This window comes from Somniosus microcephalus, chromosome 1 (genome assembly GCF_052327205.1).
Source record: "Somniosus microcephalus isolate GS21.2 chromosome 1, FLI_Smic_1.0, whole genome shotgun sequence".
NCBI classification, from domain to species: Eukaryota; Metazoa; Chordata; class Chondrichthyes; order Squaliformes; family Somniosidae; genus Somniosus; species Somniosus microcephalus.
In genome coordinates, this window is record NC_140987.1 from 188,253,594 (window position 1) to 188,271,190 (window position 17,597).

The following is a 17,597-nucleotide window of genomic DNA, read 5'->3' on the forward strand; positions in this document are numbered from 1 at the left end:
CCCCCAATGATCTATCGTTGGCCCCCTCCTACTTCTCATCTACATGCTGTCCCTCGGTGACATCATCTGAAAACACATCAGGTTCCACCTGTACATTGATGACACCCAGCTCTACCTCATACCACTTCTCTCGACCCCTCCACTGTCTGATTTGTCACGCTGCTTGTCCGACACCCAGTATTGGGGGAGCAGAAATTTTCTCCTATATTCGAAGGACAAAGCCATTATTTAAGGTGCTCACCACAAACTCCATTCCCTAGCCACCGTCTCCATCCCTCTCCCGGCCACTGTCTGAGGTTGAACCAGACTGTTCGCAATCTTGGTGTTCTACTGGACCCTGAGCTGAGCTGTCAACCGCCCCCCAGCCAATGTCCTTTCCATCACCAAGACAGTCTACTTCCACCTCCATAACATTGCTGGCCTCTGCCTCAGCTCCAGTTTATCTGCTACTAAAACTCTCATCCATGCCGTTGTTACCTCTAGACTCGACTATTCCAATGCTCTCTCGGCTGCCCTCCCACCTTCCACCCTCCATAAACTTGAGCTCATCCAAAACTCTGCTGTTCATATCCTACCTCGCATGAAGTCCCATTCACCCATCACCCCAGTGCTTGCTGACCTACATTGGCTCCCGGTCCAGCAACGCCTCAATTTCAAAATTCTCATCCTTGTTTTAAAATCCCTCTACGGCCTCGCCCCTACCTATCTTTGTAACCTCCTCCAGTCTTACAACCCTCCAAGATCTCCGCACTTCTCCAATTCTGGCCTCGTGCACATCCTCGATTTTCTTCGCTCCACCGTTGGCAGCATGCCTTCAACTGTCTGGGCCATAAGCTATGGAATTCCCTCCCTAAACCTTTCTACACACCTCTCCTCCTTTGACACTCCTTAAAACGTTTTGACCATGCCTGTCCTAATATCTCCTTACGTGGCTCAGTGTCAATTTTTGTTCCTGTGAAATGCCTTGGGATGTTTTACTAAGTTAAAGGTGCTATGTAAATGCAAGTTGTTAAAGATGTTCATCAGCAATTGAAACTCTCTCTACTTCAGGTATGCAATGTCAGTATTGGAGACTAAGGCTCTGTCCTATACTGCCAGCAATGTGTTTTAATCTCAATTTCAGAAGAACAGATATTGCATTAGTGTGACGTAGCTAGCAGATTTTTTATCCCATCAACCTGGCTGGATTCAAACCCAGATCTCAGACATGAAAGTTCAGTGTAATAGCCCACTGCACTACCCATTCAGCGAATAGTATTTTGATGCTGTAGGTGTAACTTGTGTCTGCAGGTAAAGGAAAATTGCAGTATAGTGTGCATGCTGTGGCATAATTTTCAGAAAATTAGCTTGATACTTGGTAACTAGCCTGGATTTAATTGCAAGAAGGTGGGTACAGTACTCAGCTTCGAAAACATTTATTTTTTCAAAAACTTATTGAATAGAGCTTAATATTACCTTCAATGTCTTTACAGAAGCGATCTCTGCCTTCAGATTTCATTGACCCACTAGCAAGCAAGAAGCCCAGAATATCTCACCTTACCAATCGTGTGCAGCCAACCCTTAATGGTCATTTAAATCCCTCCAGTGAGAAAACTGTTGTTGCTGCCCCAGTTGCTCCTCCTCCTCCTCCCCCAGCACCACCACCACCTGTGCTACTTCCAGCTTCTATTGCTCACACTGTGAATTCTAACTCCAATTCCCCGTGCACACCTGAAGGAAGGGGAACTCAAGATCTGCCAGTTGATGCTATTGGTCAAACTGGTGAGGGTTATGAGGACCAGCAAGAAAAGCTTACCTCTAGGACTACAGTGGAAAGCCCACCACACCAACTGGAGTGCTCAAGTGTCCTCAGCAAAGACTGTTCTACTCATGGAAAATCAAAAAAGAAAGCCAAAAAACACAAAGACAAAGAAAGAGAAAAGGAGAAAAAGAGCAAGGAGAAGAATGATGATGAGGATAGCGGAGAATACAGAAATGAAATTGAGGAACAAAAAAAACCCATCAAAGATAAAGATGCCATTTCTGATTCAGGTATGCAATGAAGTTAGACATGATTGGCTTAAACACAATATGAGGAAAACACCAAAGTTTTGTGTATGACTTAAGTGTCTGCAATGTATGTAAATGTGATGTCATTTTGTGAAACATGTAGAAGATATGAATTAGCAGGTATTATTCCAGGACATATCGTGGAATGCAGAGGAAGACCTGGTATTCATAAGCAACTAAGTCCCAAGTTTTTTTTGTTCATGGGTTGTGGGCATCGCTGGCAAGGCCAGCATTTATTGCCCATCCCTAATTGCCTTTGAGAAGATGGTGGTGAGCTGCTGCCTTGAACTGCTGCAGTCTGTGTGGTGAAGGTACTGCCAAACTGCTGTTGGGGAGTTCCAGGATTTTGACCCAGCGGCGATGAAGGAACAGCGATATATTTCCAAGTGAGGATGGTTTGTGACTTGGAGGTGATGGTGTTCCCATGCACCTGCAACCCTTGTCTTTCTAGGTAGTAGAGGTTGTGGGTTTGAGAGGTGCTGTCGAAGAAACCTTGGCGAGTTGCTGCAGTGCATCTTGTAGATGGGACACACTGCAGCCACGGTGCGCTGGTGGTGGAGGGAGTGAATGTTTAAGGTGGTGGACTTGGTGCCAATCAAGCAGGCTGCTTTGTCTTGGATGGTGTTGAGCTTCTTGAGTGTTGTTGGAGCTGCACTCATCCAGGTGAGTGGAGAGTAATCCATCACCACCCTTATTTGTGCCTTGTAGATGGTGGAAAGGCTTTGGGGAGTCGGGTGAGACACTCTCTCCTCTGACCTGCTCTTGTAGCCGCAGTGTTTGTGGCTGGTCCACTTAAGTTTCTGGTCAAGGGTGACCCCCAGGATGTTGATGGGGGATTTGTCGATGGTAATCCTGTTGAATGTCAAGGGGCGGTGGTTCGACTCTCTTGTTGGAGATAGTCATTGCCTGGCATTTGTGTGGCCCAAATACTACTTGCCACTTATTGACCTAAGCCTGAATGTTGTCCAGGTCTTGCTGCATGTGTGCACGGACTGCTTCATTATCTGAGGAGTTGCAAATGGAACTGAACGCTGCAATCATCAGCAAACATCCCCACTTCTGATCCCATGATGGAGGGAAGGCCATTGGTGAAGCATCTGAAGATGGTTGGGCCTAAGAAACTGCCCTGAGGAACTCCTGCAGTGATTTCCAGGGGCTGAGATGTTTGGCCTCCAACAACCACCCTCCTTTTGTGCTAGGTATGATTCCAGCCAGTGGAGAGTTTTCCCCCTGATTCCCATTGATTTCAATTTTGCTAGGGCTCCTTGATACCACACTCTGTCAAATGCTGCCTTGATGTCAAGGGCAGTCACTCTCACTTCAGCTCTTTTGTCCGTGTCTGGACCAAGGCTGTAAAGCAGTCTGGAGCAGAGTGGTCCTGGCGGAACCCAAACTGAGCATCGATGAGCAGGTTATGGGTGAGTAAGTACCACTTGATAGAACTGATAGCACCTTCCATCATTTTGCTGATGATTGAGAGTAAACTGATGGGGCGGTAATTGGCCGGATTGGATTTGTCCTGCTTTTTGTGGACAGGACATACCTGGGCAATTTTGCACATGATCGGGTAGATGCCAGTGTTGTAGCTGTACTGGAATAGCTTGGCTAGAGGCCAAAGTGAGTTTTTAATGACTTCCTTATATTCTACTCCTTTTCCCATCCCTGCATGTGTTGTAACCATTGCTCTGGGTTGAGGCAAAGAGTAATCTGCTTCAAAGTTACCTCTTATTTCTCAGGTTTTGTTTTTATTTAATTTATGCAAGCAAACAAGATTTATTTTAGTGAAAAGCTGATTTGGGTGCACTTGGCTGTTGGAAGGCATAGCCAAAGCATGGTAATCGGTTTAATAAAGACATGGGTTTTATATTCGTAGTGCTGTTACCATCAGCATGTTTAATCTAATCCTAGGATTTGGAAAATTAACTACTCCATTATAGTGGAGGCTTAAAGTTACAGGAGGTACTTGCTCCTTTCCCTTCCTCCCCATTTCTTGAGGTATCTGTGTATTAGAAATTTTGTGTGGCATGCACTTCCTGCCCGCAAGCATTATTCTCTAACCTTTTGTTAAAATTTACAATGGAAGGCACTTGTAAAAACCGCTATAATGCAAAACTCTGTTTCACAGTCGCTGTTTGATAAGTTCTCCACACTGGTCAACAAAAAAGGGGGAGAATGTGAACCAACGTAATCACTCCGTGCTTTTTTTGGGGGGTGGGGTCTGCCAACTTTCTCGAACTACAGGAAACTTTGTGCTATCCGGCACCGACGGGACCAAGCTGTTGCCGTCCCATCAAAACTGCCAGACAAACCAGCGCTAATGTTGAAACATAGAGATTTTGAGCTCTGTATCTGGCAACAAACCCTGTTGCTAAGCAACAGGTTCTAAACAGCCGGCCGTACCTTGCAAGCGTCTCTGTAGCTTAGCAACAGCTTCAGCGAGACCTTGCAGAGCCTGACTGGTGGGGGGGGTGGGGTGGGGGTGGGGGGGGAAAAGCAATGAAAAGAAAAAAAAAACTAACTAAACGGCTCCTGGTTTTTGCCGGTGGCTCGAGCATTCCGGACAGTTAATCTCCGGATAAACCAAAGTTTCCTGTAAAATTATCAGTGTACAAATTTGAAACAAAAATGAAAAAATTGTGTATTTCACAATAACCTGATTTAAATCTACCCAATGATTTGTTTTTGATATCTTTTGATGCTTCCCTTAAAGTTTTTATTCTTGAGCATGTGAAGTTTGCAGAATTTTTCAATATATCAAAGCGAGTGTTTCTTTTGACATTTAAAACCAAAACACAGATTATTTCCTTTTTACGCTCCTTTATTTCAATTAAATTAAGTTTAAAAACAAACTATTTTTGAAGTTTAAGGATTTTTTTATATTGAAAGTTGGAAACTATAAGATAAACCACTGAGCATTTTAAATTTATGCTTACTAAAGACCCTATAAGTTGGCAAACTCGCTGCACTAAAAGGTAAATTCTCTGTTTCTAGTGTTTACTGCAAGTGCATATCAAAAAATTGTAGAACCCCCAGCACATGATTTTCTGACCATTTAATCTGGCCTACTCCTGGAATGTTGAAATGGAACATTTACCCTTGAATACTTTAAGGCAGGAACTGACTAATGGGGAAAATGGTGCAGGAGTGATATCTGAGGGCACAAGAGGTTGCAGATGAATCTGATCAGAAAATAACAGGCAGGAACATGGTGGTGGGTAGGGGGATACCTGATGGTCTGGAAGTGATCAAGGGCATTCTGGGTCCCATTTTCCTGGGCTCTCCTCCCATACTGCCAGATTGCAACAGCATCCCAATACTAGATTCTGACTTCTGTGCTCTGAACCACCACAGGACCCCACACTCCAGATTTCTATCCCCACTCCAAAACTCCAGCCTGCCCCACCAGCACCACAGTGGTCACAAATCCCTAAATTACATTTCCAGTGCTCTTTAATCCCAAGATTGTAACCATGCTTCCAGATGCTGTCATCATCTTTCTGATCCTTGGAGCCCTTAAAATAAAGCCAGACTGAGACTCCATCTCCGTGCTGCCAGACAGACGGCTGCCTTTCCAATGCTACCCCAAATGTGCTACCCCCAAATGTTGATGTCTGTGGGACTAAAAGACTAGGGGTTAAAACAGGTGGCTGCACAGATAGTTGATGCATTGGTTTTGATCTTCCAGAATTTCCTAGATTCTAGAACGGTCCCTGAGGATTGGAAGGTAGCAAATGTAACACCGCTGTTCAAGATAGGAGGGAGAGAGAAAACTGGGAACTTGCAGGCCAGTTAGCCTGACATCAGTAGTAGGAGAAATACTAAAATCTATTATTAGGACGTGGTAACGGGGAAAGTCCATGATTAGGCAGAGTCAACACGGTTTTATACGGGTAGATAAAGGGGAATCAGTGGCTGTAGTATATAAGATGCTAAGTGGGATTGACCGGGTAGATGTTGAGAGTGTGTTTTCCCTAGCTGGAGAGTCTAGAACCAGGGGGCATAGTCTAAGGGTAAAGGGTCGGCCATTTAAGACTGAGATGAGGAGGAATATCTTCACTCGGAGGGTTGTGAATCTTTGGAATTCTCTACACCAAGGGGCTGTGGATGCTGAGTCATTGAGTATATTCAAGGCTCAGAGATTGATTTTTGGACTCGTGGGCAATTAAGTGATATGGTGATCGGGCGGTAAAGTGGAGTTGAGGTCGATGATCAGCCATGATCTTACTGAATGGCGGAGCAGGTTCGAGGGGCCGTATGGCCTACTCCTGCTCTTGTTTCTTGTTATGTTAATAATGATGGCTGTTTTACAAGGGAGGGGACAATACCCGAGAGGAAACCATTTAAAATTTCAGATAGCTTGGGGGAGAAAGGGAATGTGAGTGGCCAGCAAACTGCTTGACGTGGTCCAGCCAAATATGGTAATTGATAGTTAAACCATTTGTGCACCTCTGCATTCCTTGGATCTGAGGGAACAAAGATGGGGGGGCCATACCAGTGGGAACAACTAGGATGGGAGAGAGTAAATGTTTCCCTGGGGACCAAAGCATCAGTGTGTTTGAGCAAACATAAATGTAGCTGATCTACCTCTTGAACTTTATTGCCATCAACCAATCTTTTTCTGTAACTATTTTGAATACTCATCAGCTTCAAGACAGTTTAAATTATTAACTATTTAACCATTAAATGATATTTATAGATCAAATTCTGCTGTTTTTTCACTAATTTCTTTTTATAAAATGCAGGAAAGTAAATTGTAATTGGACAGTGTTCTCAAACAATAGAAATACTAGTAGGCAGGACCCCACATTTCCTAACCTTTCTGAATCCCAGCGATCAATGAAAAATAAGTTGCTTTAACTCTTAAATCCACATTGGGAAAGTTATGTACACCTCCCACAAACGCTGTTTAATCAAAATGTGCAAAGACTTCTTTAAAATGTGTGTGAATGTTATAAACTCGTAAAAATACAATAAATTGTAATACTAGACTATTGTCTATGCTGTATTTGAAATAAAAGCTAGAGAAAACATTTGGGCAACTGAATGCAGGACTAAAATAGTTAATTGTTAATGGCCCAGTAATCAAAATAATGTCAGCATTAAACATATTCCACTCTGAAGTTTCTGTATTATTTGCTTTGAATATTGAAAAATTCACAATTTTGAATTGACTAATTTTGAAGTTTAGTGTGGTTCCAAAAAAGGCACAGAATTTGCAGCATGGCTTGCTGTCACATGTTGCTGCAGCTATCATTGAAGACTGTTCAGATTTTGCAGCTACAGAAGGAAAATTCAGTGTTGGAATGAGAATTGCATACTCTAACCTAGTTTTAGTTAATAACCGTGCTGTGTTGTCATTCTTGATTCCCACAACACACAGGGTGGGAAAGGTCCTAAAATTGCATTCTTCAACATTATAGCCGCATCTGCTGCTTTCAATAAATTAATTCCTGAATGGTCCCTTGTCTGCAGGATTTGGAAACAGTAGGAGACTGACCCTGGGTGGAGATCTTAGTGCTTTGACCTCTATTGTGTGGGTAATTCAGTTATTGCCGTTACGAACTCGAGGCCCATTATTGGTAGTGGCTGAGCTGACCATATGGCTGCTGCTGTTTGTAATCTGTAGAGTTGAAAACTAGTGCATTATTTCATTGAAAAATTTAATGCAGAAGCAAAAGCATTAAAATCTTCCCACAAGTTTTAGCTGCAGTGTGGCAAAGATCAAAAGTTTGCTGTTATTTCTGTACCTTCTGCTGTATGTCAACAGATATACAGAAGCCTCTATTCTTTTGCAGGAATGAATAGGAAGTGCACTGGTTCCAGCAATCCTACATTACCAACCAAAAAGCCTGACTACTTGATGTGAGTAAACATGCTTATTATTTTTAGCATTTGTCTTTTACACCCTTCCCTTCTCCCAAAAAAATGAATTACATAAACTGGTAGTGGTTATTTGATTTGTTCAAGTACAGATTTCTTTAAGTTGAAAAAAACTAAGTATTGAAAATTATTGTTAATGTTAGACTTTCAAACACTATATAGTGTGTACTGACATTTTATTTTTGATAGTTTTCTTTAGAGTTTCCCAAATCTTTATTCTGTTTTCCTTCATTTGTCAGAAGGATAGATCATATTTGACTAGGCTGATTTTTTTTTTGAGAAAGTATAGGCAAGTGGACACTATATGTAGTTTACATGAAGTTTCAGAAAGTTTGATGAATTACTATTTGAAAAATTGGTTGAGAAAATTAGGTAAACAAATATATAATTTTCATTGGTAGATAAATTGAACCCAAGAGACTATAATATCAAGACAAGCACTAAATACATAAAGGGGAAGATTAGAAGAAATGGTTCCACACATCAAATGTGGAAAGCTTTGACAAATTGGTGATTGATGCTAATTCAATGACCGTATTCAAAATAAGTACTGAATAATTTCTTAAATAAAAAGGTGAAATGGGACTTTGTAAAACAACTGCTTGTGCTTAGCTCCTACATTTGTATAGAAAGAAAGCACCTTTTGCAACCTCAGGACATGACAAAACACTTCACAACCAATGTAGTACTTTTGAAGTATAGTCATTGTTGTAATGTAGGGAAACATAGCAAGGTTCCACAAACAGAAATGAAATTAATGATCAGATCATCTCTTATTGACCAGGACACTTGGAGGTTCCCTCTGCTCTTCGAATATTACCATGGCTTCTTATCACCTGCAATAGCTTCTCTTTCCACTCTGTATCGTTACCTCTGGAGACCCCCCAAGGATCTATCCTTGGCCCCCTTCTATTTCTCATACATGCTGCCTCTTGGCGACATCATCCAAAAACACATCAGGTTCCACATGTACACTAATAGTCTGCTCTAGCTCACCTCCATCTCTCTCGACCCCTCCACTGTCTCTCTAAATTTGTCACACTGCTTGTCCGACATCCAATATTGGATGAGCAGAAATTTTGTTCAACTGAAGCCATTGTCTTTGGTCCTCGCCACAAAATCCATTCCCTGACCACTGTTTCCATCCCCTTCAACTGTCTGAAGTTGAGCCAGACTGTTCGCAACCTTGGTGTTGTTTGACCCCAAGAAGAGCTTCCGACCACACATCCACTCCATCACCAAGCCTGCCAACTCCGTAACATCGCCCAACTCCGCCCCGCCTCAGCTCATCTGATGCTGAAACCCTCCTCCATGCCTTTGTTACCTCCTAGACTTTACTCCAATGTTCTCCTGGCTGACCTCCCATCTTCCACCCGATGAAAACTTGTGCTCATCCAAAACTCTGCTGCCCGTATCCTAACTCTCATCAAGTTTCATTCACCCATCACCCCTGTGCTTGCTGATCTAAAATGGCTCCTGGTCCGATAACACCTCAGTTTTAAAATCTTCATCCTTGTTTTCAAATCCCTCCATGACCTTGCTCTTCCCTATTTCTGTAACCACCTCCAGCCCTACAAGCCTTTGAGATATCTGTGCTTCTCCAATTCTGGCGTCTTGCACATCCCCAATTTGTAACCGCTCCACCATTGGCAGCTGTGCTTTCAGCTACCTTGGCCCTAAGCTATGGAATTCTCTCCCTAAACCCCTCCACCCCTCTCTTAAGATGCTCCTTAAAACCTACCTCTTTGACCAAGCTTTTGGTCATCTGCCCTGATATCATCATCTTCTGTGGCTCGGTATCAAAAATGTTTTTATTGATGACGCTTAAGCGCCATGGGAAGTTTTGCTGTGTTAAAGACGCTATATAAATGCAAGTTTTTTTTAATGGGATTTTGTATTTCCACCCGAGAGGACAGACATGGCCTTGGTTTAATATCTCATCCGAAAGACGGCACTTCTAACAGTGTAGCACTCGGTACTGAATTGAAGTGTCAGCCTAGATTATGTGCTCCGGCCTATGGAGTGGGGCTAGAACCCACAACCTACTGACTCGAAAGCGAGAGTGCTACCACTAAACCAAGGTTGCCACTTATGTCATTGGCTTATTTGTGTGTGACATCACAGAATGCAAGTCACCATTCTCTCTGGAATTATCAAGACTACTCAAGTTTCAACTTTACTTGAACCTTCTGTAAAACTAGAACAGTGGTAAAAAGCCTAGCCATCTTTTGTGTTTTATAATGTGGCTAGGGTACAACTTGGGAACATAGAAACAGGAGTAGGCTGTACAGCCCCTCAAAACTGTTCTGGTATTCAGTCAGATCATGGTTGATCTGTTATCTCATTTTGAGCAATTAATATATAGAAGTTTTGAAAGTATATTAGTAATTATTCACGAGTGTCCTTCTACTCTGGTTAACCTGAAATGTTTTGAAACATCATTCCTGATGTCATTTAACAACTAAATCTTTGTTGCAAACTTGGTTAAACTGGAATAGAAACCAACATGAGGTTTGCCCAACAGTATCCAGCCAAGTTGTTGCTGACTAATACACCCCTGATGCACTGCAAAATGATTTGTATGATTTCCTTAGTGTTGCAAGACACATTCTGGGGTTGTGCACATGTATGATTTTGAAAAGCTTCCAAGAAATATACAACTGGCTCAAATTTCTGAAATCTGTGCAGAAGTGAAACTGGTGCTCAGTGTAACCAGGATTAAGATACTGGCAGAAGTCCTTTTCACAAAGGTTATGATCATGCCAGCAAACTACCTGGTAATATAGGCTACTTTGTTGTACTCAACCAGAAATTTGATATTTTAGTACCAGTAACACAATTTATCTTCACTTTGACTGCATTTGCAGTAGAGGTAATGAGTTCTGATTATAAATATTCATAGATTATCATTGTTCTATTGAATTACTGGCTTGTAATGCACTGCTACCCTTCAAGTAAATGCTCTGGGGGAAGGAGAGAGATATTATAAATGGATGCAGGGAAGCATGAATAACCATGCCCATCTGTATGAGAGATTCAGATTAGAACATAGAAATACATAGAAGTTGCAACATGGAAACGTGCCACTCATTGACATCATGTAGGTGTTTATCCTCCCCTGAGCAAATACACTACTCACATTTGCCCACCCTGTTCCCGTATACCTTCATCCCCTTTTCCTATATCCACCTATCCAATCTAATCTTGAATGTTGGCATAGTTTCTGCCTCAATCACTAACCCTGGAGGTGAATTCCACAGAACCACAACTCTCTATAAAGAAGTTTCTCATGTTCTCTGCTCTAAATCTCTTGCATTCAATCTCGTCTCTCTGGTCCTTTGTTTCCAGCAGTTGAAGGGTCTAGAACAATCGGCTTTGATCAGGCCTATCCCATCTTTTCTTAATTATCAGATCTATCGTATTGGCCCTTTTTTTTATTCGTTTATGGGATGTGGGTGTCACTGGCAAAGCCAGCATTTATTGCCCATCCCTAATTGCCCTTGAGAATGTGGTGGTGAGCCACCGCTGCAGTCCGTGTGGTGAAGGTACTCCCACAGTGCTGTTAGGCTGAGAGTTACAAGATTTTGACCCAGTGACGATAAAGGATCGACGATATACTTCTAAGTCAGGATGGTGTGTGACTTGGAGGTGGTGGTGTTCCCATGTGCCTGCTACTCTTGTCCTTCTAAGTGGAAGAGATCGCGGGTTTGGGAGGTGCTGCCGAAGGCGCATCGGCGAGTTGCTGCAGTGCACCTTGTAGATGGTAAACACTGCAGCCATGGTATGCCGGTGGTGGAGGGAATTAATGTTTATGGTGGTGGATGGGGTGCCAATCAAGCGGGCTGCTTTGTCCTGGATGGTGTCAAGCTTCTTGAGTGTTGTTGGAGCTGCACTCATCCAGGCAAGTGGAGAGTATTCCATCACACTCCTTACTTGTGCCTTGTAGATGATGGAAAGGCTTTGGGGAGTCAGGAGGTGAGACACTTGCTGCAGAATACCTAGCCTCTGACCTGCTCTTGTTGCCACAATATTTATGTGGCTGGTCCAGTTAAGTTTCTGGTCAGTGGTGACTCCCAGGATGATGGGGGGATTCGGCGATGATAATGCCGTTGAATGTCATGGGGCAGTGGTTAGACTCTCGCTTGTTGGAGATGGTCATTGCCTGGCACTTGTGTGGCGCGAATGTTACCTGCCACTTATCAGCCCAAGCCTGAACGTCGTCCAGGTCTTGTTGCATGTGGGCATGGACTGCTTCATTATCTGAGGAGTTGTGAATGGCACTGAACACTGTGCAGTCATCAGCGAACATCCCCATTTCTGACCTTATGTTGGAGCGAAGGTCATTGATGAAGCAGCTGAAGATGGTTGGGCCTAGGACACTGCCCTGAGGAACCCCTGCAGCAATGTCCTGGGGCTGTGATGATTGACCTTCAACCACCACAACCATCTTCCTTTGTGCTAGGTATGACTCCAGCCACTGGAGAGTTTCTTCCCATTGACTTCAGTTCTACTAGGGCTCCTTGATGCTACACTGTCAAATGCTGCCTAGATGTCAAGGGCAGTCACTCTCACCTCTGGAATTCCATGTTTGGACCAAGGCTGTAATGAGGTCAGGAACTGAGTGGTCTTTGCGGCACCCAAACTGGTCATTAGTGAGCAGGTTATTGGTGAGTAAGTGCCACTTGATGGAAGGCGTCATCGACAGTGTTATCACTTTGCTGATGATTGAGAGTAGACTGATGGGGCAGTAATTGGCCGGATTGGATTTGTCCTGCTTTTTGTGGACAGGACATACCTGGGCAGTTTTCCACGTTGTCGGATAGCTGTGTTGTAGCTGTACTGGAACAACTTGGCTAGAGACGCGGCTATTTCTGGAGCACAAGCCTTCAGCGCAATAGCCTTTGCTGTATCCAGTGCGCTCAGCTGCTTAATATCACGTGGTGAATCGAATTGGCTGAAGACTGGCTTCTGTGATGGTGGGGACCTCAGGAGTAGGCTGATATGGATCATCCACTCGGTACTTCTGGCTGAAGATGGTTGCAAACGCTTCAGCCTTATCTTTTGCACTTGCGTGCTGGGCTCCACCGTCATTGAGGATGGGGATGTTCATGGAGCCACCTCCTCCTGTTGTTTAATGGTCCACCACCGTTCACGACTGGATGTGGCAGGACTGCAGAACTTTGATCTGATTCATTGATTGTGGGGTCGTTTAGCCCTGTTTATAGCAAGCTGCTTCCGCTTTTTAGCATGCATGTAGTCCTGTGTTGCAGCTTCCCCAGGTTGGCGTCTCATTTTCAGGTACGCCTGGTGCTGCTCCTGACATGCTCTTCTGCACTCCTTATTGAGCCAGGGTTGGTCCCCTGGCTTGATGGTAATGGTAAAGTGAGGGATATGTCAGGCCATGAGGTTACAGATTGTGGTGGAATGCAATTCTGCTGCTGATGGCCCATAGCGCCTCATGAATGCCCAGTTATGAGCTGCTAGATCTGTTCTGAATCTATCCCATTTAGCACGATGGTAGTGCCAAAACACACGATGGAGGGTGTCTTTGCTGTGAAGACTGGACTTCGTCTCCACAATGACTGTGCGGTGGTCACTGCTACCAATACTGTCATGGACAGATGCATCTGCGACAGGTAGATTGGGGAGGATGAGGTCGAGTAGGTTTTTCCCTTGTTTGTTCTCTTCCCCCACCTGTCGCAGGCCCAGACTGGCAGCTATGTCCTTCAGGGCTCGGTCAGTAGTGGTGCTACCGAGCCACTCTTGGTGATGGACGTTAAAGTCCCCCACCCAGAGTGCATTCTGTGGCCTTGCTACTTTGTGCTGCTTCAAGTGGTGTTCAACATGGCGGAGTACTGATTCATCAGCTGAGGGAGGGCGGTAGGTGGTAACCAGCAGGAGGTTTCCTTGCCCATGCCTGACATGAAGCCATGAGACGTCATGGGATTCGGAGTCAATGTTGAGGACTCCCAGGGCCACTCCTTCCTGATTGTATACCACTGTGCCGCCACCCTTGGTGGGTCTGTCCTGCCGGTGGGACAGGACATTCCCAGGGATGGTGATGGAGGAGTTTGGGGCATTAGCTGAAAGGTATGATTCTGTGAGTATGACTGTCAGGCTGTTGCTTGACTAGGCTGTGAGACGGCTCTCCCAATTTAATCTATTCTAATGAGACCCAATTTTTCAAATCTATCTTCATAGTTCCTCATATCAGACAGCATTCTAGTAAATCTGCATTGTACTCTACCTAAAGCTTCAATATCCTTCCTATAGTGTGGAGCCGAATATTGCATGCAGAATTCTAACTGAGGTCTTAACGTTTTATATAGGCTCATCATTACCTCTTGGCTTTTATATTCTACACTTTGTGATAAAACCTTGAATTCCATTAATGGGCCAGAACTTCGGTTCCCCACAGGTGAGTAAGCGCTGGGTACCCACGTGTAGGCCCAACGAAAGTGCCGGTTTCGTGCATGCACTGCGCATGCGCGGGAAACCGGAACTTCCGTTCCCTTAAAGGAAGGGGTTCACGGGTCGAACGCGTGCGCCAGAGAGGCAGCGCGTACGCCTGGAACTTCCGTTTTTTTTGCAGATTTCTCCGGGAGGCCTGCTTTTAACAAGGTAAGTGGTGAATTAAGTAAAATTAAAACACTTTTTCCACAGGTTTATTATTCTTAAATACTTGAAAGAAAGGTAAGTTTATTTTTAGCCACGTTAGAAACTCTAAATTTTTTTCAAAAATTAAATTACTGTTTAAAATAGTTACTATGTAATTTGTAGTTATTTTAAAAATGTGATTTTTAAAATTTATTTGAAGTTTATGTTTTGGGGCTGAATTGTATTCACAGATTTGACAGGCGTTCCTGTCAAATCTATGAATACAGATTCCCTGCTACCATTGGCTCTCCATGGCCCACATGATCCCAGGGGACGCTTCGAACTAACTGCGCCCCTGGGATTCGCAAGCACTGCGCGCCGGCAGCTGGAGCAGGCCCAGGATCGGAACCCCACGCGGGCCCACAGCACAACGGCCGGCGTGCTAGGTAAGTGCAGGTTGGAGGCTTGCACCCGCAGGAAGCCTCCAACCCGAATTTCTGGGCCATTCGTTTTTTTATGGCCTTCTCAAACTGAGGTGCTGCCTTTGATATCCTGTGAATCTTTTACCCCTCCCCCAATTCCAGAACACCAACCCTATTTTCATTGAGTAAAGTTACTGCTAATTTTTAACCAAAATGCATTACGTCTCACCTACTGACATTGAATTCCAACTGCCAGCTTTTAGCCTATTTCCCATCTTATCAATATTCTTAAGCAGCTTATTTGGTCCTCAAGAATTTATACCTTGTATTTTGGTGTCATCTGCAAATTTTGACAATCTCTAGGCCTATATACAAATCCTTGTTCTACACAGTGAACAGAAGTGGCCCCAGAACTGAACCCTGTGAAACACTGCTATGCACTTTCAATCACTCGGTGGTGGGGGGGGGAGGGAACTGTCCTTAACTCCTACGTGATTTTCTCCCTTCTAACAATTTTTTTAATCCAGTTTGCAATCTTATCCCAAATTCCATACCCCTAAACCTTCCCCAACATTCTCCTGGGTGGTGCTTTGTCGAAGGCTTTCCTAAAGTCCATATATACTATATCCACTGCATTTTCATCTGCCATGTCTCTTGTCTCCTCAGAAACTGTCCTTTATAAAATTCCATTTTAGTTGCTTCTAATTATTTTCTCTTTACCCAGGTATGTGATAATTTTATCCTTAATTAAAAAGACTCAAAAATTTCCTACTACAAATGTTAAATTAACTGGCCTGTAATTATCCAGATTATATCTGTCCCCTTTATATAATATATATATATATATATATATATATATATATATAAAAAAAAATTGGTTTTAAAAGCAGTCAAAAAAGTGAAGTTTTAAATGTTACAATCATGTACTTATGCCAATTTTATAGTAAGCGGTCAGGACAAACTCCAAGGAAATCATTAACTTAGCAACCAATAATGATAGTTGTAACATTTATTTAGTAATGCAGGTGGGCAGACAGTGACATCTTACAAGTAGTCAATGACCTATAGTGGACCCATTTATGTCAAAATAATTTTGTAGGTCATAAATAAAAACCAGTTACTAATTAGATATTTAACGAGTTCATAACATAAGAAATAGGAGCAGGAATAGGCCACTTGGCCCCTCGAGCCTGCTCTGCCATTCAATAAGATCATGGCTGCTTCCCTGCCTGCTCCCCATAACCCTTCACTCCCTTATCCTGCTAAAATCTGTCTCGCTCCACCTTAAATGTATTTAATGATCCAGCCTCCACGGCTCTCTGGGGCAGAGAATTCCGCAGATTTACGACTATCTGAGAGAAGAAATTCCTCCTCATCTCAGTTCTAAAAGGGTGACCCTTTATTCTGAAACTATGCCCCCGAGTTCTAGATTTCCCCACGAGGGAAACATCCTCTCTGCATCTACCTTGTCGAGCCCCCTCAGTATCTTGTATGTTTCAATAAGATCACCTCTCATTCTTCTAAATTCCGATGAGTATAGGCCCAGCCTGCTCAACCTTTCCTCATAAGTCAACCCCCTCATCTCTGGAATTAACCAAGTGACTCATCTCTGAACTGCCTCCAATGCAAGTACAGTATATCCTTCCTTAAATAAGGAGACCAAAACTGCACACAGTACTCAAGGTGTGGTCTCACCAATGCCCTCTACAGTTGTAGCAGAACTTTCCTGCTTTTGTACTCCAACCCCCTTGCAATGAAGGCCAACATTCCATTTGCCTTTTTGATTACTTGCTGTACCTGCATGCTAACTTTTTGTGTTTCATGCACAAGGACCCCCCAGGTCCCTCTGAACTGTTGCCTTTTGTAATCTTTCTCCATTTAAATAATTTAGCTTTTTTGTTTTTCCTGCCAAAGTGGATAACCTTGCACTTTCCCACATTATACTCTATCTGCCAAATGTTTTCCCACTCACTTAGCCTGTCTATATCCCTTTGCAGATTCTTTTGAGTCCTCTGCACAACTTGCTTTCCCACCCATCTTTGTATCATCTGCAAACTTGGCTACTTTACACTCTGTCCCTTCATCCAAGTCATGAATGTAGATTGTAACTAGTTTAGGCCCCAGCACCGATCCCTGTGGCACCCCACTAGTTACCGTTTGCCAACCGAAAATGACCCATTTATTCCGACTCTCTGCTTTGTTAGTTAACTAATTCTCTATCCATGCTAATCTATTACCCCCAACTCAGTGAGCTCTTATCTTATGCAGTGACCTTTTATGTGGCACCTTATCGAATGCCTTCTGGAAATCCAAACGCACCACATCCACTGGCTCACTTTTGTCCACCCTGCTCATTACATCCCCAAAGAACTCCAACAAATTTGTTAAACATGATTTCCCTTTCATAAAACCATGCTGACTCTGCTTGACTGCATTATGATTTTCCAAATGCCCTGCTACTGCTTCCTTAATGAAGGACTCCAGCATTTTCCCAACGACAGATGTTCGGCTAACTGGTCTATAGTTTCCTGCTTTCTATCTTCCCTCCTTTCTTAAATAGGGGTGTTAAATTTGCGGTTTTCCAATCCGCTGGGACCTCTCCAGAGTCCAGGGAATTTTGGTATATTGCAACCAATGCATCCACTATCT

General features: G+C 43.5%; 1 protein-coding gene across 2 annotated transcripts in view; it reads left to right on the forward strand.

The window, feature by feature from the left end:
- ell2 (elongation factor for RNA polymerase II 2) overlaps positions 1-17,597 on the forward strand; it is a 194,829-nt gene that overhangs the window by 159,915 nt on the left and 17,317 nt on the right. Inside the window, exons 8-9 of one of the 2 annotated variants that reach the window (XM_085988493.1) lie at positions 1,473-2,031; positions 7,845-7,911. In XM_085988493.1, the coding sequence (XP_085844619.1) occupies positions 1,473-2,031; positions 7,845-7,911 (626 nt within the window). The remainder of the gene's footprint in view (positions 1-1,472; positions 2,032-7,844; positions 7,912-17,597) is intronic. The other variant, XM_085988501.1, reaches the window with a different exon arrangement.